This window comes from Pelobates fuscus, chromosome 2 (genome assembly GCF_036172605.1).
Source record: "Pelobates fuscus isolate aPelFus1 chromosome 2, aPelFus1.pri, whole genome shotgun sequence".
Classification (NCBI taxonomy): domain Eukaryota; kingdom Metazoa; phylum Chordata; class Amphibia; order Anura; family Pelobatidae; genus Pelobates; species Pelobates fuscus.
Genome location: NC_086318.1, coordinates 338,076,636 through 338,101,073, shown reverse-complemented (window position 1 = coordinate 338,101,073; position 24,438 = coordinate 338,076,636). Strand labels below are relative to the sequence as shown.

The 24,438-nt window shown below is 39.3% G+C and overlaps 1 protein-coding gene across 2 annotated transcripts in view; it reads right to left on the bottom strand.

Annotated features, from left to right (window-relative positions):
• Positions 1–1,563: 1,563 nt before the first annotated feature.
• The window catches only part of FHL5 (four and a half LIM domains 5), a 172,522-nt gene continuing 149,647 nt past the window's right edge, over positions 1,564–24,438 (bottom strand). For both annotated transcript variants that reach the window (XM_063443584.1, XM_063443583.1), the window contains exons 2-6: positions 10,962–11,132; positions 9,272–9,446; positions 6,323–6,492; positions 4,972–5,158; positions 1,564–1,886 (exon numbers count right to left, since the gene is read on the bottom strand). In XM_063443584.1, the coding sequence (XP_063299654.1) occupies positions 1,729–1,886; positions 4,972–5,158; positions 6,323–6,492; positions 9,272–9,446; positions 10,962–11,120 (849 nt within the window). In that variant the 5' untranslated portion in view covers positions 11,121–11,132 and the 3' untranslated portion in view covers positions 1,564–1,728. The remainder of the gene's footprint in view (positions 1,887–4,971; positions 5,159–6,322; positions 6,493–9,271; positions 9,447–10,961; positions 11,133–24,438) is intronic.

Sequence of the window (24,438 nt, the reverse complement as noted above, 5' to 3'; positions counted from 1 at the left end):
TCAAACACCATTACAACATACAAACACACTCCTGCAATCTTACAGAACTATTACATACAAACACTGCATTCAAACTCCAAAAGGAAATACAAACGCACCCCTTCACTCAAACACAAATACTTCACACAAAGGAACATCTGCATATAAAACTGAACATTACATTCGAACACACCCCTGCACTCAAACATTACATACAAACACACCACTGTATTAAAATACAAAAACTATATATAAGCACACCTTCAAACACAAACACTGTACATTACACTATGGTGCCAATATATGCCGCAGCACTGTACAGATATACAACCTAAAAATTTTGACTTGGGGTGCCTTGGAAAAATATTGAAATATTAAGGACGCCTTGAACCTTAAAAGTTTGGGAACCACTGGGTTAGGGGTATCATTGAGGTAACTATGTCCCCAAAACATGAATGGGTGGCAAAAATGATGCAAATAGAAGTCAATGACATCACGGGAGACCAGATGAACAAACATAGACCAGGGAAATGGTGGTCCGTTGTATCAGAGCGCCATGTGACCTGTGGACCGGCAAAGTAGGGGGAATGTTCTTACATGATGCTAAGCAGATGCCTACTAATAAAGATATATATTACAAGGACACTCCAGGCTGAAGTCTACCCCATATTATGCATTATATTGAGTAAAAAGAGGGGACTTATGAAGACCTAGTCACATTTGAATTAATTTACAAAACCAACATGCTTTAGACATTTTTCTAATTTTGCATTGGTTTATTTTGTCAAGAATTATGTATAAGATATATATATATCTTGCATATATAATATGCACATATTTTATTTCTTATTCGCAAAACTGTATAGTAAATAGTCCCTTGACAATTGACTACTTCCTGTTCTACAATGTCCTTTTTCTTCCCCGCTTATGTTCTTGTTCTTTACCTTTCCTTATCCTCTTATGCACTATGTCTACCCATCTATCCTTTTCAGACCCTTGCTGCACTTTGTCTTTCCATTTACCACTTACTCCCATCTTGTCCTTTCATCACTCCTTCTTATTCCTGAACCTTATTTCTTACTTGGCAATTGTCCTGCTAACTCCTGGGTTCATCACTATAGGGCTTGCCAGAATTGCTCTCATGTCACTGCAACTTGGCTAATATTTTGCATCCGATGTGCGAGCATCACCAACCCTTATACTGAAATTTCAGCTAAGAAATATAACTATGGAACTATAAGACTAATTACAAGCTACCGTTCCACACATTTTATAGCAGGACTGCCAGTATATTGCAGCTTGGGGTCTGCACATAAAATTATCCACATGTGTTTTACTTGTATTTGATTTTATTGTGAATGATTGGTTAGCCAAGTCCATATTTCTGATAAGCATTAACATGGCCATCCTCTCTCTAACACAGATTGTGCTTGTTTCTTGTATTTGTTTAATATAAGTTTTAAATAACGTAATCATAACCTATGTCATTGCTTTGTCATTTGTAAAAGTATAAGAAATATACAGGACATGTGTAAATGTATCCATTACCCCTTTCTACTAACACAGAAAGGTGAAAAATATCTTACAGAAAATAAGAAACCAAAAGTATATATAAAACTCTTATAGCTCTTGGTGTGTTGACGGGAGAGGATATATCCCTTTCATACAATAGCTCTTCAAAAAAAAAAAAACTGCAAAAATGGTGGTTTTAGAAAGTTGACAGTGCATATCTCGGTAGTTATGCTGGTTTTAAATCTGTATGTCTTGATAACACCCAGGGCAGAAAATATTTCCATGTTGTGTAAGGAACCGTTGACCAACAAGTGACGTGGTGCACTTTGCACAGATGAAGCAATCACTATGCCACTGGCGATCTTCAAATGAGATGTATTTGGCACCTCCTTGAGCTGAACAAAAGAGAAAATACAGTTGTAAACAGTGTTTTAATGATGAAGCAAAAACTGGAGTATTGGGTAATAATGAGTCTTTGTTGAAGGACTTTTATCCTTATAAAAAGCATGAATACTATACTACAGACAATATGTGTATTCTGAAAAACTTAGCCATTCATTTTTGTGCTGATTCATTATACATGTTTTTCACCAACATGTTCTCCTAACCCTGCCTCGTTGCCGTTGATCTCCAGAGAGATAAAAAAAAACACATGCTCCCTGTTGTGTATGAGCATAATGTTTATATTCCAAGGCACTTCTTAGTTGATGCCCATATCAACAGAGGAGGGCCAGAGACCTACTCCAGGTGTATGAGCATAATATTTATATTCTAAGGCATTTAGTAGTTGCTGCTCATATAAACAAAGGAGGGTCAGAGACCTATATTTCAAGGGGCATTAGGTGAGGACATCATTAGACAATGCTGAATTCCGCTCTTATTTTTTTTAAATGCAAAAGAGATGTTATAGAATATATATTTAGGGACGCAGGGGCGGTAGGGATTTTATTTGGTTCTGACAGAGCTAAATAACCAAAATGTTTTCATACTTATTCGCAGGATGGATAGGCATGGTATTTAAGGGTACTATTTGGAACTGGCAATCATTGCGGCATATTTATTGGTGAGCCTCATCATATTAATGGACCAAGGCATAGGGGACCACCTATACTTTAATAGGATTATAACAGCATAGGTTGTTCCTGATAAATTTACTTCCCACACTTTTGCATTATATCACTCCCATGCTACACATGGTGCGTGGGATGAGAAGGTAGTCTACTGGTGCAGTGGGGGCATTTCATACCTAATGCTTGTTTCTTTTATTCTTTTTATTATTTAGTAACTATTTTGCCAGTTTTGTTTTTTTAAATGGAAGATCAGATGCATCTGATCTGAAATCCTCAATAGATGCTCCCTGGTTTGGTGTATAGACTCTAGTATTATATTTCCCCGGCTGCATTTTATTATAAATTTATACTCTTTTCAACCCAGTGACCAAAGTAAAGAATAAATACATTTAAAATGGAAAAGATCCACCCTTCATAAACAGCTAATTTATCATCTCTCTTCAATAGCGTGTGTAAGTAGAGGACAGGAGAGTCTTTATGAAACATTTTCCTATTATTGCAAGGTGTTCATTATAAGTATGTGCACATCTTTATAAGATTGCATACAATAAAAATGTTAGAATGGGCCCACATTGTTATTGCTTTCTGGGGTGCCATAATAATATAATTTTTATATATATATATATATATATATATATATATATATATATATATTTGCGATTTTAAACACGTAAGACAAATTTATTCTTTATGTCTACCCATCTATCCTTTTCAGACCCTTGCTGCACTTTGTCTTTAAATGTGATTCACAGCAATAATATGTTAATACAGTACAAAAGAATGTGTTATTCTAAAGTTAACCTAAACATACATTTACATGACATGACATTTACACAACAATACCTAAAAAAACAGCATATACGTTAGACATATTGTATCCAAAAAGTACATCCGCCACACGTACACATAAATCAAGTAGAACGTGGAGACATCTAAAGAGAACAGAGAGTGCGCATACATCCAGCTAAGCTTCTGAAGGGAAAGTATAAGACCAAGGTACCAATTTAGGAGTGACATTCATTGTTATACAACAAAAAGGGGCGTCAATGCCAGGGTACTAGCTGACCCGGAAGAACCAACCTTATTGTTTGTAGTAATCAGACCGAATAGCCCATATCTTTTTGTAGATAGCAATATTGCTATCTCTAAAGTAAACAGCTTTTTCCATTATTCTTCAGTGATTGATTTGGGCTTTGATCTCCTTTAAACAGGGGGTACTTGCTTTTTTCTCCAATTCCTAGAGATACTCAATTTAACAGCCATTCAACATGGATTGTAAGATCCAAAGATGATTTAGACATTATTGGCAAGTCCAAATGAAATAAGAATATTTCAGGTGTTAAGGTAATATTTAGTTTTAGTTCTTCAAAATGTTTGGAGACGCCAGTTTAAGACTGTCTAAATTAAGGCAGTTCTACCAAATGTGCTTTAATGAGCCAGGTAGGTTTTTTGTTGCATCTCCAGCATAAACTGTAGGAATTTGTTTGGAATTGACAAAATTTGATGGGAACCAACGAATAAGCGTAAAGGAACACTATAGGGTCAGGAACACAAATATGTATTCTTGACCCTATAGTGTTAAAACCACCATCTAGCCCCCCTTGCCTCCCTAAATATAGTAAAATCTTACTAGTATTTAAGTCTGTAGCTGCTGGCAATGCGCCTGTCTGCCTCTAACTTGCCCACTGTCTGGTGACATCATCAGAAGTGGTGGTCTGAGCCAATCACAATACCTCCCCATAGGATTGGCTGAGACTGTCAAAGAGGCAGATCGGGGCAGAGCTAGCACAAGTCAAATGTATCCCTGGACAATCAGCATCTCCTCATAGAGATTTATTTAATCAATGCATCTCTATGAGGAAAGTTTAGTGTCTGGATGCAGAGGGTGGAGACACTGAATGGCAGTACTGCCACAGAAAGCACCTCTAGCAGCCATCTGATAAGTGGCCAGTGGAGTTATCCCTAGGCTGTAATGTAAACACTGCATTTTTTTTTATTTATTTTTTTAAAGACAGTGTTTACAGCAAAAACCCTGAAGGGAATGATTCTACTCACCAGAACAAATGCAATAAGCTGTAGTTGTTCTGATGACTATAGTGTGCCTTTAAGAAAAGTTGTATGTTTATGCATTGTATCGATTTTCTAATCAGTTCAAAGAAATTCAACCAAGCTTGACAAGAAAAGGACCTACCAACATAATTCTCCCACTTAATAACAGTACTTAATGTCACATATTGGTTGAGTGTATTGGTGACCTTTCTAACTTTTGAAGTCTTTTTATTTACTTCCAAAAGGGAGATTCCTTCGTTATAAGAGTCTTACGGAAGAATTCCACTATTCTTAAATAAGCAAAATGTTCTTTATTAGATCCTAACTATGAATAAAACATATTATGATGCACTTGACTCACCTGTGATAGGCTTGGCACAAGCTGTGCATTTCTTGGCATAGAGATTGCCAAAGCAGTCCATGCAGTATGGCATATCCTCCTGGGAGGTGAACTTCTCTCCTGCCAGTTTCCTTTTACAACCAGTGCACATAAAACAGTCACTGTGCCATGGCTGATCTTGGAAGGAAATTCCTCCTGACGTGATTGCCTAATTTTAACAAAAATATTACTTTAGGAGAGAAGGTTATTGCACATCAAATTCCACGCTAACACAGTTATACACTAAAGTGTGTATTCAAAGGGAATCTAAAATGTTAAATCAAAATAGCCAAACAGAACACATTGTCTAAGTTAGCCATGCTTTCAGTTAAACTATTCTGGCCTCATATATGTAAATATTGTGATCCGTGTCAGCAGGTAGCACGGTCCTCTTGGGCAAAAACATGCACAGTCTTTTAATGCAACTTAATTCCAGGCACTTTATTTGTAAGTTTACACATGAGGCAGCAGCAAATGAAAACATAAATGCAATAATGTAACACAAATCCCTATAAACAAAAAGCCTAGCTCGTCTGAGCACTAACTCACATCAGACTCCCTATCTCTCAGGGGTTAAACTATAACAGAAATTATTGGTTTCACCAACCTAGTGTCTCTGTCAGCTCTCAGCTCTCCCAGTGCTCCAAGCCAGCCTTGACTGCTTCCCTTTCTGCACTCCCAGTGCCTAGTCTCCTTGACTTTCTCTCTGGAGAGAACAGCCTCTCTCCTACCTGCTTCCAGGGAGGAAGCCAGCAATTCCCCCTTTACCTGCCTAGCAGCGAGGGGTTTATTCCCACTGCTACAGCTCATTAACTGCAGCTGAGCAGTGGGTTAGAGACAGTTCCAAAAAACTCTGGCCTGGACCTTATTTCCCCCAGTTGTGTATAAACTGTGGAGTGGAGCATTGGCCCACCCTTCTCTCCAAATGCTCCACCCCAGGGGCCCATAACTAAACGTTGGTTTGTGTTGCCTACAACACATACTACACATACTCCCCCTGGGGTTAAATGACCTATCTGCCTTCACTTTATCACAATATATATATATATATATATATATATATATATATATATATATATCTTAAATCTATGAGAATTTGAGATAGGCAGTTATCATTAGGTGTCTTGCCCAAGAACATGTAATGTGGTCAGACTGGGATTTAAACCTGGGTTTCTAAGGCAATGACATTAATATTGCTCTAACCAGCTTATACAAAATGTCTCATCTGGTCAAAGAGAAATCTACACACAGCTAGGTCTAGCTAGTCCCGTAGTAAGAAATCACTAGAATACGGCATTACACTGCATATTTTAAATGTGCCCTGTTGCTTTACCTTTTTACAGGACTTGCACTGGCTGGCATACTGCTTCTCGTAGCATGATACACAATAGATACTGGACTGTTTGGGAATAAAATGCTTGGGTCCTATAGGCTGTTGACAAGTTTGGCAAACAAAGCAGGTTTCATGCCAGTTACTGCCTTTATATTCCATTTTACGAGACCCTAGAAAAATGGAAGAATATTTGTATAAAACCAGTCACAAAGGAAAGATATATTTTATCCACTTAACATCGAACTGTTGTGAATTGAAAAATCTAATGTCACAATTTAGGCAAAGGACAGTTATAGGGAGGGTGTTGCTATTTTTGCTTTAATTTTGTAATTTGGCTTTCACTTCACTACCATTTGATGTCTTGTGAATAAACCCAAAGAATAATGTAGTTTTGCACCAAAACCACTACAGCTTAATTAGGTGTTTAAGGTGTGAAGATCATGCCTCTGCAGTCTCACTGCTCAGTTCTGTGAATTACTTTATTCCTGCACTCCACACCACCCATCCCTTGGCTGTCAATCACACAGCCTCCCTTCCATTTCCTGAAAAGATCTATTTAGAACACATCTTACAATCAGCACACATTTACTTTAGGTCTTGTCAAGAAAACTGAAGAAAAGTCTGCAGTTGTGGAACCCTGTATAACAGAACATTATTGTGAATATTATAATTTATTTATTTATTTATTTATTTATTTATTTTAGGCAATTAGGTAGAGCATTTTTATACCAACCCTTAAATCTCAATAAAGCCACCCGTGTTCATGAGAAGCATATATTTGTTCTCAGTCTTACTCTATGAGAAACATTTGATCGTCTATGGTCAGCACTAACAAGGAGATACATGCTAGGCAAAAAGGGGGTAGTTCTCCTTTAGCTTAAGAGACCAGTTCTACGACTAATGAAAGATGAGTTTTTAAGGCTTAGGACATGTTTTTGCATATTTCAGGAGATGCATTTTATTTTGCAACAAGTAATTACCGTATATGCATTATATAAATGTACAGTTTTGGAGAAAGTTTCCCTTTAAGGACTTCCCAGGACAACAATATAAGTGGAAACTCTAACTTAGTAAACTGTTCATTGGATTGGATAAATACATGACTATGCTCTGCCAAGCCAGGTTTTGAGGTGAAGTAGATGACAATTCTTCAGGAAACTTGTAGATGGTGATTAATTATTAAATAGAGAGTTGACTATAGAATTGGAAAATCTGGACTAAAATAAAAAAAATTGGGGGAACAAAAATTAAACGTGGCTATTTTAACCTACATAGCAAATGGATTCTTAATTCCTGAAATGTAATGTATCTGCAGACTCTGCATGCCTAGCTGGGTCAAGTGCCAAGGTTGAATCTGAACAGGCGTAACTGTATCTGGAGGAGGGAAGGTGAAATCGAGGATGAAGGTTACACTGTTTTGAAACATGGAATAGTAGGGGCATGTGGTTACCAGTAAGGGACTAGACTATGATGTTTTGAGGAAGGCTTGACTGAAACGGTGTTTTTAAAAAAAACATTGAGAGAGGTAGCTGATTGGATACGGAAAAGAAACTTATTCCAGTGATAGGATGTTAGGATTAATTGCAATAATAGCATTCCTGGAAAATCCTTTAGAACCCTTTTTACCGATTGCTTGTCTGCTTGCAGAGATCTCCCTTGTTGATTAGCGAAGTCTAAGAGTCAAGGGTTCAGAGCAATTTCTCCCCATTGTCCACTTTTTACATCTAAAACCCCAAATGCATAGCACTTTATTTCTTTCTATTCAATTACCTTGTATGTCTATCAACACACCTGTTTTGTTTGTGTATTTGTACCTATCACTGATGTTAATGGGTGCATTGGTAAAATAACACTATGGGCCACTGAGGTGACAAGTTGCCACCCCTCCCATGCTTTCTGCCAACAGTTGACGTAGTGATTTTCCCAATCTTCTCAGTCTTCAACTGCCATAGAAACATAGAAACATAGAATATGATGGCAGATAAGAACCATTCGGGCCATCTAGTCTGCCTAATTTTCTAAACACTTTAATTAGTCACTGGCCTTTTCTTATAGTTAGGATAGCCTCATGCCTATCCCACGCGTGCTTAAACTCCCTCACTGTGTTAACCTCTACCACTTCAGCTGGAAGGCTATTCCATGCATCCACTACCCTCTCAGTAAAGTAATACTTCCTGATAATATTTTTAAACCTTTGCCCCTCTGATTTAAGACTATGTCCTCTTGTTGTGGTAGTTTTTCTTCTTTTAAATATAATGGTAGTGTTTCCACTCCCTTCTGCCAAAAATTGCCACGGTGATATATTCACCTGCCTACTGTTTTTGATATGTCAGTATTCTTCTACCATAACACATAGCTCATCTTTCTGAGTAAATCTTTTCTATGTGTGTTTTTTTTTCTAATGGTTATCTTCTATGTCTTTATTTCCTAAAATATTTACAATTTCTAAGTTTCCAGTTTCCTTCCATCTATTCTCTGACCAGCAATTAATTATTTTCGCTATTACAGTCCACTCTGCCTGATGTGAATTAGAGACGGCAAAGTAGCCAGCAATGCATGAAAAATTAACTTTATTTCATTATCCCACAGTATTATGCACTTTACCATGCTACCTCTATATCATCTCACTGCTAAAAGCAATGTCAAGTCATTAATGAATATTAGAAATAAGAATAAAAGGGGAGGGTGCAAAACCCCCCCTAGTGAGGGCGCTAATCACTACTGACAAGTGTGCAGATATATTGTAAAATTCCAAAATGTATTATACATTAAAAATAAGAGGCAATATTTAAACAGTGCAATTATAAGACCAGGGAAAAAAACAGGGAATTAATGAATATTAGTTGCTCACAAAAGTTACACACACGATTGCTTCTCCATATATAAAATCATTTCAACTTCTGTGCAGGTTGAAGAAACTAATAATAAAGTGTTGTAATGAAATAGTACCTGGCATTATGGTCGCTTTGCAGCTGAAACACTTAGATGAATACTCGGTAGAATAGCAATCAATACAAAATAAGAGGTCATCCTTAGCAGCGAAGGGTTTCTCCACGAGAGAATGGGTGCATTTGTCACACTTGAAACAGGCTTCATGCCAATGGCTGTCTTTATAAGAAAAGTCCTAAAAGATAGAGCAAATGGAAATATATAAATGTTTTCACTGCTTTCACATTTTGTGCAACTGGCGTTCTGCAAAACACAGCGGGGGTACTCTGTTGAAAATTTAAATTAATAACCAGCTTCAGTTTATGAACTAAATTAATAATGTTCTGAGTTCCAGAAGATACATGAAAATGCTTTATTCCTGTACTTTGCAAATTGTCACACAAAAGACAAATGTTTATTAATGAAATATATATACGTATATTCAATTTGTGTTGGCTCATCTATAGGGGAACATAGGAGAGCACCCAACCATATAAATAAATCATAAGGTATAAAAATGCAAACTACTGAAATAAAAAAATAAAAAATAAAAATATATATATCGTGTTACTATATTTTGTGAATGCCATATTTGAAAGATGGACAAACGACATTAATGCCACTTATTGAGCTTCTGTGAGGTGAATCATGGGTTCACTTTGTTGATTCGTGTAAAATAATATATTTGTGGGATGTTAATATCCCTCAAGTGAGGAGAATTGATGCCACGGGAGTAAAATAGTGCTACAGTGAAAACGTGGCCTCTATGTGAGATCTCACGAATGTTTATTATTTATTTTATTTTATTTCCCTATCAACACTTTTTAGTAGGAGTAACCGTTTAATAAATACTATCATAAAACAATATTATAGAATATTATATCAATTATTGATTTACAACCGAGTTCCAAATTTTCATGTATATCCAAAATCTCTTCAAAACCTGGGAGAAGATGGGAAAAAATAAATAATTCAAACAGCCTACAATATCAAGGGAGCTGTGCGTATCTAGCTGCCATGTGATGTTAAAATTATTCAACATTAACATGGATGGACAGGCAGACCCCTGCTCTTATCCCTGCTCTTATCCCTGCTCTTTTTGGTCCCTGAAGGTGAGCAGGGAATGTTGACAGATATGTGTTTTCCATGTAAATCTTCATATTGCTGTTGATTTGTGGATTCAGTACTCACAGATGATGAGATCACTCAGTGTGATTAGATGATTACTCAGTGTAATTCAACTAATTAAGTATTGGTGTGGCTTTAACCAAACTTCGCAGTTTGTTGATATGATCCAGTTATCCATTTATCAATAACACACATTTTCCATTAATATTAAAGAGAGTTGGTCATCAACAAGTCAGTCGGTATCTTGAAAGAGACTGGGATGTCTTCATTTGTAGGCCGAAGTTCTAAAATGGAACTGTATACGTCCAACAGGAGGAAATATTACATTATGAGCTTCCTGTAGACTAACAACGTTTCCTTGCTCATTATACTGTCCTATTCAATAACCAGCATTGACATTTATACACAAGATCAATCTCAAACGGAAATATTTCTCACTAATACATTATTAAACGTGGTATTGTCACAAAAGAGGAAAAGGAATAAAAAATCATAGCCAGCGTAGCCCTTTTGATTTACCTTAGGCTATCTATTGTCTTAATTAAAAATGTAAATATTTGTGACTGAGGCAACCAACACCTACCTTAGAATCACATTCAATTGGCTTTTTACAGCCTTCACAGATATTAGCAAAAAGCTCATCAAAGCACTTGATACAGTAGGGACTGTCATCTTTTTCTGTGTATTTTCTTCCATAAAGGGACTCATTACAATACTGACAGTCAAACGCAGACCTCTCCATCCTAAAAATCAGCTGTAAAAAATAGAGAATTTTGTTAGAAACAAACAACAAAAAGCATGTCAACAAAATTATATAAACTATACAAAAACACACATGGAAACAAAATAGAATATACCTAGACCTATAAAAATAAAAGAAAGAATGCGCTCATAGGGGATTAACGTAAATTCACAGGTAACCCCTGAGGAAGTCTGAGAATTCAGACGAAACGCGTAAAAAACACTTGATTTGTATTTTTATTTGTTATTTTTTTATCTGTTTTTCCTGCCTGACATTTCCACAAGGACGTTTGACTCCATACCGATGGGAGGAACAGAATTGTATTGATGGGCCTTTTTACAACTTTTATATTGCAAGTGCAACCATTAAAAGCTGATTTTTTATTATACAACAGTGCTATACTATGCTATTTTCTATCTTTTACATGCAAAATTCACCACTCTAACTTTGAGGAATTCGTGAAAATCTACCTAACTGATGAGCCTGAAAATCACTTAAATTTTGTGAGTGTGACATATATATAAGGGGTTACCTGTGACTTTACGTTAATCCCCTATGAGCGCATTCTTTCTTTTATTTTTATAGGTCTAGGTATATTCTATTTTGTTTCCATGTATTTTGAGGATTGAGAGGAATCATTTTGCTTTACCTGACCAAAAAGGAAGTAATTATCCTTTCTTATTTTTCACACACTGCACCTGGGTGGTCTAAATTTGTATTTTTGTATCACAAAAACACACATACCTCGGTGCCCGCCGGCTATGTAATGCTGCCCTCGCCTGTGCGCTATAACCGCTGGGGCCGCATTGAAGGGGCCCATCTGGTGGCCAATGCTGTTAGGGCCACCCGATGGCTATTAATTTCCAAGGTGCCAGGTTAGCGCTGTGGCGCTTTAACAGCACGACCGGGCACCCTGTGATGATGTCAGATGCTGGGAGGAAGTGACAGCCCTAGTCACTCTTTCCAGCAACCACAGGGATCCACGCGGGAGGAGGAAAGAGAAGAGGGAGTCAGGGTGGGAACTCTGACTCCCATCAGGATCAGCCACTGGACCCCAGGGAAAGTTACCCTCCTGCACTTAAAGGTAGGAAACAGGAGGATGACTAAAACATTTTGTATGTGTGTCTGTTTGTATGTGTCTGTATATGTGTGTGTGTTTGTGTATGTGTGTCTGTATGAATATTTCTCTGTATGTGTGTGTATCTGTATGTGTGTGTGTGTGTGTGTGTGTATGTCTGTCTGTATGTATGTGTGTGTATCTGTCTGTGTGACTATATGTATGTGTTTGTCTATATATCTGTATGTATGTCTGTGTGTGTATGTGTGTGTGTATATGTGTGTATTTGTATCTATGTATGTGTGTCTGTATGAATGTGTGTCTGTATGAATGTTTTTCTGTATGAATGTTTTTCTGTATGTATGTATGTATGCGTATGTCTGTATGAATGTTTCTCTGTATGTATGTGTATGTCTGTCTGCCTGTATGTATATGTGTGCATATGTCGGTCTGTGTGTCTGTATGTATGTGTGTGTATGTGTGTGTATGTGTGTGTGTGTATGTCTGTCTGTGTGTTTGTATGTCTTTGTATGTCTGTCTGTTTCTCTGTATGCATGTGCCTGTGTGTTTGTATGTCTGTGCATGTCTGTCTGTGTCTCTGTATGTATGTGTCTCTGTGTGTGTTTGTATGTATGTGTATCTGTTTGTCTGCATGTGTGGGGGGAACGTATGGGAGTGGGAGGGTAGACATATGGGGGAGTTGCGGGGGGTAGACATATGGGGGAAGGAGGGGCCCAGGGCAATTTGTGCACCAGGGGCCCCATGGCTTCTAGTTACACCTCTGAATGCACCATCTAATCTAATGCGCATTCAAATTTAGAAACCTGGAAGCTGAAAAATGTTTTAAATGATACTACTGCTGCGAGGTCTGAGGCACAGCTTTACTGTACACAGAAAGCAAGTATCACATCAAGTGGCATAAGTACCACCGTTGCAGGGGTCATGACCCCTGCGGCCATGGGGGGCCTGTATACCGTCAGGGCTGGTGCAGAGTCGGAAATGAAACACATGGAGGGGAGACTGGGGGGGTAAATTAGACACATGGAAGGGGGGGATGAGACTCTCGGAGGGGCTGGGGGAAAGGGAATGAGACCGTTGGAAGTGCTGGTGGGGGGGGGGGGAAATGAGACACATTGGGTGGCCCATGGTCATTTTCTTTTTAGGGATATTGTTAGGGGTAGGGTTAGTGTTAGGGGTAGGGGTAAGGAGCCCTACAGATTTGTAAGTGGTTGTGGTGGCAAGAGAGGGATGCTTACAATGTCTGAATTGCTGAAGTCCCGAATTTTGGAAGTGCCGGACCGAACCGAAGTGCCAAATTGCCGAAGTCCTGAATTTCTGAAGTGCCAAATATTTTGCCCACGCACATCCCTAGTAACTTCTATATTATAAATACTGTAGAAATATAAGGAATTATATATATATATATATATATTATATATAATATTCTGGGGATGGAATCAAAAGCTCTGAAGCTGGAGGCATTGAGTGCAACTGCATATTTGGCTTAAATGAAAAAAAAAAGATAATTTCAATTTCTTTAGATTGTCATCTGAGGATGGAAAAAAGCTTGCTACATAATTAGAGTCTGAATGATTCATCAAGGACAATTAAAATATGGGAACAGAAAGAGGAGCTGTGGGTTGTGTAATAGAATAATAAAAATATTAAAGTCCATCAAGTTTCATCGTCCATCCTTCTCTTTCACAGAGCTGTCATAATGCATGGAACACATTGTAATCACTAAGAGGCTTATTCACTAAAGTGAGAATTGTCAGGAAATTCAAATTTCAAGCCAAAATAGCCAAACTGGAAAATTTTCTGTTTGAACTTAAAATTCACTTTGAATTCAAGATATTCCTCACTTTACTTGATTAAATGATGCTGTGCATTGAGATCTATGAGGAAAAGATTTGTGAGTACACAAGCATGCGCCAAATGTTTGTTGGCAAGTCGCAGAGGCCGCTGCCATAAGTGTTTCCTACTTACATTTCTTTTTACAGTTAATGCTTTAGTAACATTCACTGGCATGCAATAAAAGGAACATTTTTTTACAGAATAGTGAGAGTTCCTCTTTCGATAACATTCATATTAGCCCCTTCACTGCTGAACACATTTTGATATCGTTGATGTGATCAAATAAATAAATAAAAATGGTAAAATACCTTGCATATAGATATTTGCAAGGACCCTGAGGGCACTACTAGTAGTACAGCTAACTAAAAACGGCAACAGAACGTAAAAAGAATGCCTGCTGCATTTGGGCATAATGACCATATATAGTAAAATTGCTAGAGTAGTCTTTATCCATCTCTGGACTGCTAATGTGATGCCTATAGCAAAATGGTTTAGTCCATTCACCGCCCCAACTGTAGAAATAATATACCCTATTGAAACTTTCAGTACTGTTTGAAAGCAAGGGATGAGCTTACATTTTCAGCAAATGAGCAAGCCTTATATCAGTGACTAGTGGCTTTCTAATAGGACTTTGTTCCTTTACAGGCTGGTAATCATAACTAGAGCATAACTTGAGGTCAGTGAGGTTTTTTGTGCTAGATTTTATACTGTAAAATACATGAAAATAAAATGTTTATACTTGGTTTAGTTATTGAAGATGGTGAAAATGGATTCTCAGTTCTAAACAATATTCCTAACAGACTTTTAACCAAGTAAATTTTAATTTAGTTTTTAATTACTGACCCTACTGTCACTTCATCAACTATTAGATACAAGTAAGCAAGATAAAGCATATGATATAATGTTAAATAACTATTAATATATTTTAATACTTTTCATGTTGGATGAAGGAGCTAATAATATAAATAAGCGATGTTCTACTAGTCAGTGTCATGTAATTTGTGTTATAATTCTTATTTGTGTATTTTCTCTTGCTAAACAGTGAGAAATATGTTTTGTATGTGTTTTTCCTGCAGATGTTCTTACTTTCTCACCTCAATGAAGTTATGGCATTTTAGTGAAATGCATGAAAACAAACTGTAAGTAACCCGTAATTATCTCCGTAGCGAAACATTTATAAAACCCGATTGTTAGGGTCAGCTCATTGACTTTTAATAAGTGACATTTATCATAGATCTCATTTCACCCAGTACAGGTCTGAAGTATGACTTTTTAATGTGTCCTTTATAAAATGTCAATGTGACTAGGTAAAAAATCCATATCTCCCAGGCTGGTAAAAAATCAGCATGTTAACAAAATGAAGGATGATTTCAGTGATTCATTTTTTTTTATATCTATAAAATATGACCTTCCAGAGGGGGCGGAGCCTGGAGTCTGAACAGAGAGGTCGCCATTTTCCAGAGCTCCGGAGAAGAAACGGCAAAAACGACTAAAATACTCGGAACCCGTCAAAAAACTCACCTCACACCGAGGGTACCGGCTTCAGCACAGCGTACTGAGCCCACAGATGCCCTTCTTTTCCACACCGGGCAGGAAAACCCGAAAACGAGGCGCCAAGGCCTACCCCGGGTGCGGACACGCGGCTGGACTTGCGTGGGGATTCAGCCCGCATTACACACCGGACTATCCCGACATAACTGAGGCAAGTGATATGGGGCGCAGGTCGCAAAAGCAGCCCCTACACGACACAAAAACACAGAGGGACATAAGCTTAATGCTGCAGACCCCACCATCCCCAGTGAACCTGGCACCGCCGGCCTGTCCGATGGAGGGAGACAACGCAGCCAACCTCCCCTCTAACACTCACCTGGTTAAGGCACTACCAAGACCAGGAGACCGCACAGACCCTCTCCCCTACACTGCTCACCCTCAGGAGGCAACGCCGAAGACAAGTGACCACACTCCTGCCTCCAGAAGCGACATCCGTGAAATGCTTACGAGCTTACAGGACAACCTTAAAAGCATGTGGGAGAAGGATCTGGCAGTACTCACCGCAGAAGTACAAACTGTAACAGCCCGCACACAGGCAACAGAAACAGGCCTGGCGGACTTGAAGCAAGACCTGCAATCCCTTGGGGAAACTGTACTCACTCTGCAAACATCACAGGCCCTGATGGCCAGACAACTTAATGTAATAGATGACAGAGGCAGGAGGAAAAACATAAAAATATGGGGCGTCCAAGAAAACCTGCAACTGGAAGAGCTGCCCCACTTCGTCAGGCGCCTGGTGGCAACGATCCTGCCATCCAAGCAAGCCAAGCAATTTCAGTTTGATGGAGTATATAGGATTGCAAAATCGCCCAAGGCCCCCACCTCAGCACCACGAGATGTTATCCTGCGCTGCTGCACTATGACCGACAAACTGGGACTAATGGCAGCATTTCGAGGACAATCCCCCTTCGAGTTTGAAAATAGCCAACTTTCCCTATTCCAGGACTTGAGCAGAGACACTCTCATATGGCGCAAGACCATGAGGCCACTCACTGCAACCCTCCAGGAAGCAGGCATTAACTACCGGTGGGCGACGCCACAGACCTTATGGGTAACCAAAGAGGGAAAACACTACAAAATCTCGGACCCTGCAGAAGGACCGGCACTGCTAAACACATTGGGTCTAAAGAACCAGCGCACTAATGTACCTTCAAGCCACCGGCGAGGGCCAGCGAAGAGCGGAGAAGCTCCTGACAACGGGGAACTACAAGAAGAGACCACCTAACTGAAAACCTACATCACTCAACCCCAGTTGAAAAACGGGACACTAAAAGTTCTACAGGACATTCTCTCACACTGCCCAAACCCCAACCAAAAGAAAGGTTCCACACAATCCGGAGCTCGAACACCCCTCCTACCTCCCCCCCCCCCCACCCCTGGGTTACAGGGAAATAGCAACCGATGGAGCCCAAATACCTCCCAAGCGGTCCCACACTCACTAATGCCTGACACTAGCAATGTCACAATCAGACGGAACAGGTAGGCTGCCACCACAGGCTTCGCAATAGACATGTAAGGACCCACTTTAGCTAAACCCTCCTTGGCTCGGACATAACATACACGACTAGACCACCCACGAATAGACCTCACCTAGCGAGTCACCACACGACAAAAGCCTACCCGACTCTCTCACAGGTACACACGCTAAGCCCTGCTCCGCCCACGGAGAAATACCCCAGTATTATCGCCTGGCAGCGGGCACCGACGGACACCAGTCTCAATAGACTCGGTGCTTGAGGCATACCAATACGACCAGGCCAAGTCAGTGGTGACAACGTCTACTGAATGTCTCACACACTACTATTAGGTAGCGACTACACACCGTTAAAACCCAATAGCCCTGCTATAACAAAAACATGTGCCAAAATGTACCTTCAATATGCATCACCTGTAACATGTTATACTGTTGATTTTTTGATATAGCCATTGCGGCAAAAAGTTGTAAAACCAATACATTTTGCACGGAAAATAAAGAATTTAAAAAAAAAAAAAAAAATATGACCTTCCAGGCGTAAAGCTGTGATGCCCCAACGCATTTTATTTCCATTATTGCATGGGAACCGAACATTACACTCACCTCTCACTAGACGTTTGTCTGGAAGTAATTGAACATTTTATCTTTGAGTTTTATTTTGAGTATATTTGAGTGGAGATAAAAATAAGATAAGATTTAAAAAAATATTTTTTACACATATGTATGTATTTATAAGTGAGTCGTGAAAGATTTGTCATATGAGATATCCTTCAACATTTTAGTTATATGGAGATTCATTTTCATATGGAGGCCATTTTTATGCTTCAGTTTAAGGTTAGTAAGGTCATCCTTGCACCATAACCACTTCTGTATTTTGAAGGGTCACAGTGCTTAGAGTCTATATGTGCACACAAGAACCTAGGTAAGAGGTAAACTATTGAAAAACGGTTTGCCCCCTTTACTGTAGAAACGTGGAAGGGTACTCCTAACATCATAACCACTGTAGCCAGGAGCACCTGTTTTATAAAGACTTCTCATAGAGCTGCATTGGGAAGTCTGTGATTGAACAGCCTGAAAGTCTTAGCTAGGTTAGTAGGGAATGGCTTTCAAAGGTGCAAACAAGATATCTTCAGCTTTTGCCAGCTGTTTTTAGATATACACTCAATGCAAAAAAATGCATAATTGTTCATAAATGCCCGCATGTTTGGGGATATACCTACTAAATAGCGATTTAACATTTTTTAAAAAAATGTATTGATTTAATTTATTTGGAAAGCCCTGTTTCTCCTGAACAAAATGATAAGTGTGGATGCACATACTATGAAAGAGGTGAATTACGCCTGAACAGACATATAGCGCAAATTCAAGGTTTTGTTTACGTTTTGTTTTGCTCACAACGTGTACAATTGGCTCAGTCTTTAAGGGGTTAATTTGCTTAAAGGAACACTATAGTGTCGGGAATACAAACATGTTGTGAAAACACTAATTTATGTATCCTGCGTTATTTCTAGCTTCAGGACGATCTCTCTGTCTCCTTGCCTAATGAGTGTCCTGCCCCCCCCCCCCCCCCCCCCCCCACCTGGGGACGCCCATGATAAGGGATGTTTTACTTATGTTGTGTTTGTCATAAGGTGTGATGTGCCTGTACTATGCTTGGAATATGGTGAAAAGCATTCCTCTGGCACATCACCATGATCACACAATTATAAATATGTGTGTGTAAATTTATATTTATGATTTGAGTCTGATATCACATATTATCATTGGCATTATTGGGAAAGCATTCACTTTCTGTATAGAGCCTTGCGATTCCATGTTTACTAGCAGATGGGGGAAGCTGGGGGGGGGGGGGGGGGGGCATGAGGGGGTGGATTGTATGAGTTCTCCTTGCACTGATTTCATATAGAGGGTAGGACTTTGGATGATTGGCAGGACTCTGTTCCTAAGAAAACTCAGGAACAGGTTTTATATTTATTTTGAATGTGATACAGCACGTTTACAAGTACCATGCTCATTAAAGAAATGCAGACAATAAAAAATGATTGAAATTGATCTAAAAAAAAACCTGAAATGTTTACTTTTACATGGAGCGGAGGGGGGCCGATACAGCTTCTCGCCAAGGGCGCTAGAGACCCTTGGAATGCCTCTGCCCCTACCCCTCCCAGGTTGTTACTTAAATGCTTCTAATGTGCATTAAAGCTTCCCCAAATGAAATCATTGAGTCTATATTTTCCTACGGGGAATGTGAAGATGCTTTGCATAAGGTTGTCCAATGTCACTTAACCGGGTAAAACTCCATTAGGGATCCTGAAGACAGCCACTAGTGGTTGAGTTAACCCTGCAATGTAATCATTGCAGTTCAGAACAGACAGGGGCACTGCACATGGACTACTTCAATGAGATGAAGTGGTCTTTGTGCCTATAGTGTCCTTTTTATGTGTTTTTAAACTGCAACAAATGTGTTAGGAAATCAGTCTGTGTAAATTAGATACATTAGCATGTTCTCAGTGTGCCCCAAATCCCCCTTTTTTCCTGTGTATATTTGGAATCCAGACCAAATTCCTGTTGGGCTGAGAACCCAACCTATCCTTTATGGGCGTCCATTTGGAGGTGACCACAGCAAAGCATAACTTGAGCAGTCTCTGGAAGCAGTTTAATCAGTAAGTATTGCAGTTAGCATATTATTATCCCATGTTAAAATTAGTTAAGAACCCACTGATATTGCGGTACTGTGACGTGGTAGTGGGCTTAACACATTATGGCCATCAATATCCCCATATTTGTTTGCTAAGATAGGTGATAGATTTTATGTAGCTTTGTAAAATTTTAAACTGTATTTTTATGTATTTATTTTTTTCACTTATTCAGGCAGACATTTGTTCCTGATATGCAGCCTGGGACTGAAAAAGAGGTGGATGTAGTGAGTGTGGAGGAAAAGAGGTATGCCACACTGCCATACAATGACAGCGGGATGTTGGGCTGTTAGAGATAAAAGCAGCAAGAGCATTGGCAAAAGTAAGCTTAAAGTTAATAATTTCGCAGACAGTCAAACCACAAACGTTGTCTTCTCTGCTTCTTTCTTAAGTCTACACTGACCATTCCCTCTGCACAATATTTTAAAAAAAGAGCATGAGTAGTGGTGATTTTTATTTTAGGAACAATGGGAACTCAATTTTCTGCTTTAACTATAAGCATAGCTGATTTGGAGAGTATTTATAGTTTTGCTATTTTGGCAATGCATTTGAAATTAATTGTGAATTTGCTTTGTACTACGAACAATTCTCACTTTAGTGAAGAACCCTGATAGACTTAAGGATAAAAATTTTAGTTTTTTATGTAGCGGACGCAAATACAGATAAGCGGAAGGGTTACTCCAACCTAAAAATAATGTTTTAATAAAACACTGTTTTGGTCAGAATAATCCTTCCTATCATGGTCTCTCCCTCACCACTGAAAAAAAGAGGAAAGCAAAAAGTTACCTCTGTTCCAATAACTATCTTCCTCCGGTAACATCACTCTCTCTCGCTTGTAATGGAGTTATGTCAGTGAGGATGGGCTAAGGAGTGGACATGAGCAGCACGGGGCCATATGCCACCATTGTTTGTCTGTTGCTAACATGCTTTGCGTACTGTTGATAGACTATGCAAAGAATTTACAATAGCCAGCATGGAACTCCTATTCTGGAGTAGTTAAGGATATGCTTGTGACCCTGTCAGAGATGAAGTTACACCTTCAGCATCAAAGAGGTTAAACTCTGCACATACAGACTCCTAGCACCATAATGACTTCACGTCAGTGAAGTGGTCTTGATGCTTAGAATTACCCTTCACTTACTTAGTAGGCCAGGGGTTCCCAATTCATTTTTCCCGTAGAACCCTTTGACATAGTGTATCAACATCGTGGAACCCCCCTCACCTCCAAGGTATGTGCCGGTGTGTGTCTCTATGTCAATGTGTATACTGACAAACAGATACACACACACACTGACACACAGATAAACACACCTTGACACACAGTGTGTATCTCTATGTGTATGTGTGTGTGTGTGTGTATCTGTGTGTCAAAGTGTGTGCATCTGTGTGTCAACGTGTGTGTATCTATGTTTGTACGTCACTGTGTGTCTGTGTATCAAGGTGTGTGTATCTGTATTTGTATGTGCCAGTGTGTGTATATGTGTGTCAGTGTGAATGAAACTAACACGCAGATACACACACACACACTGGCACATAGTAGCATACAGATACCCACTGTGTGTGTGTGTGCATGTGTGCATGTATCTGTGTGTCAAGGTGTGTGTATCTATGTGTCAAAGTGTGTGTATCTGTGTTTGTATGTGCCGGTGTGTGTCAAGGTGTGTGTATCTGTGTTTGTATATGCCGGTGTGTGTCTGTGTGTCAAGGAGTGTGTATCTGTGTTTGTATTTGTGAGTGTGTCTATCCAGGTGTCAACGTGTATTTGTGTGTGTTTGTGTGTGTATGTATCTGACACACAGATACACACACACTGGCACATAGTGGCACACAGATACACACACTGACATACAGATACACACTCCTTGACACACAGTGTGTTTTTGTGTGTCAGGGTGTGTGTCTGAATGTCAGTGTACTGACATTCAGACACACACACCCTGACACACAGAAACACACTGTGTGTCAAGGAGTGACACACAGTGTGACACATGTGTGTCAGATACACACACACACACACACACACACACACACACGTATACATGCTGACAAACAGATACACACACTGGCACACACAAACACAGATACAAACACCTTGAAACATAGATACACACACCTTGACACACAGATACATGCACACACACACACACATACACACTGTGTGTCATGTTGTGTGTATCTGTGTGTCAGTGACAAATACACACATCTTGACTCACAAATACACAGACACTCAGACACGCACAGTGACATATACACAAACTTGCACCGCCAGATACACACACTGACACATACACACACTCAGATACACACACTTACACATACAGACAGTGTCATATACATACACTGACAAACACTCAGATACACACATACAAACACATACAAACACATTGATATACACGGGCACACACACACACACACACACCAATACACACATACTGACACACACACACACAGTGACACATACACAAACCTTGACACACAGATACACACACTGACACATACTCTTTGACAGACACACATACAAACACATATACACTCTCACTGACAAGCACACATACATTCTCACTGACTAACACATACACACTCACACACTCACTGACAAGCACACATACATTCTCACTGACAAGCACATATATGCTCTCACTGACAATCACACACTCAGTGACAAACACGCATACACTCTGTGACAAAAACACATACACACACAGACACACACTCACTGACAAACACACATACAAAGTCCTTAACAGACACACACACAATGTATTTATTTATTTACATTTCACTCCACCCAGCCTCCCTACCTTTTGGAGTGCTGGCATGGAGTCTATATTTTCCTGGGGTCCAGTGGGGCTGCTGGGCTGAGCAGTTAGCGTGCGGGCGGCAAGGGAGCAGTGATCTGTATGCTCAGCTCCCCTTGCGCGCCTCTTAGTGATGCCAGAGCCGGAGTAATATCATATTCCGGCTCCGGCATCACTGCTGTGCGCGCCATGGTAATGGCTGCCATGATAATTGAGGTGGGTGGCGAAGGAGCACTCTCCCCTGCTCAGCGTTCTCGCTGTCCACCTCAATTATTGCGGCTGCCATTTTGTTTCCCAAAACTGTGGCAGACCAAATTTGTGTTCTCGCGGACCACCAATTGGGAAACGCTGTAGTAGGTAAGCAGAAATGTGGGGAATATTTGAAAATCGTTATAGTGTTATTATAACCTTTAATTTCTTTTTGTCAAATACTTTTCAGACTTTATTACTTGTTATAACTGATTGCAGATGCCCACAGATAGCTGGGGCAAAGTAAATTCTTAAAAAAATAAAAATCAAGGTATCCTAGGAGGCATCCTGTAATGCTATTCTATAAATCCTATGCTGGAAACATGATTAGTTAATATACATACATGAATTACAACACGAGGACATTACTTATTTATTTATGTCTACAATATTTTACCAGGAAGGATACGTTGAGATTTCTCTTGTTTTCAAGTATGTCCAGGGAATGTAACTTGATGAAACCAAACATATTTGAACACAAACTCAGCATTGAGTTTTCCTGTTTTATTGAAAATGAGTTTTCGGGGATGTCAGATTATTACACATCTAATAAGACATGCTAGCTTGTCTTCTTGTTCTCCTCTAAATCACCCCAATGAGTTGTGTCTGCACAATATAATTATTTTCTTGATGCTAGATGTTCCCACTGTAGAGGTCAAGACAAAGTCTCCAGAGAGGGAAAGTATTTTTGTTCTGCTGTCTCCTGTCATAATAAGAAACAGATGTCTACACAAGTCATCTCGACTCTCGGGATCTTCTTATGAACATACTGTAGTGTAATTCAATCATAAATGTCCATAAAATGGTAACAATTGTAGTAAACGTAATGTAAACAAATAGGTATATGTGGAAAGCAAATGTAATTAAACAAAAACCAAAGTGTTCAATGTGACCTATAATGTTAACCAATAATACTGACAGACAATAAAACATTTGTCAATGTCTACCGCTACACATATACGCTGCAATACTGAACCTAGCATCAGACTCAGACTAACTTTTGAAGAGGCCACTTCTTTCTGCCCTCTTTCTTTCCAGTCTGTTTCTTAATTCTTTATTTATACTGGATTTTACAAATGTAGGTTGTTGTTTTTTTAAATATGCTTGGGTTTTCTGTAACTCTCTTTCGGCTTTGTAACATTGTTTCAATTTACCCTCAATAAATGGAGAAAAAAGTTATTTGTATGGGAACAAGAAGTAAAAAAAAACCTATACATCTATGCAATTAAAAGAACACTCCAAGCTTTACAATCACTACAGTATGATGTGGTGGTTATGGTGTCAGGAGTGCCCTCGCACCCCAATATTGTAGGAAGTCAAAGCGTTATATAGTGTGACTTCTTACCTGTTGTCCACCAGGAACTGCACCCTGCTTCCACTACTAACAATGGATGCTGTGTAGGTCTGGCTCATTGACTGAGAGTGCCAGCTAGTCACTCTCAGCCAATGAGTGAAGCCCTGCTGTGAAGGGCTTAGCTCAGACAAGGACCTTCTGGCTCTCTTCGCAGAGAGCAGTAATAACTCAAATCATTCTAAAGTCACTTGACTATTTACATTGGTGTAATGGTTGTGGTATGGGGAGTGTCCCTTTTAATGCATTCATAGAGCTTTCTTTTAATTAAAGGTTGGTCCCATTTGTGTA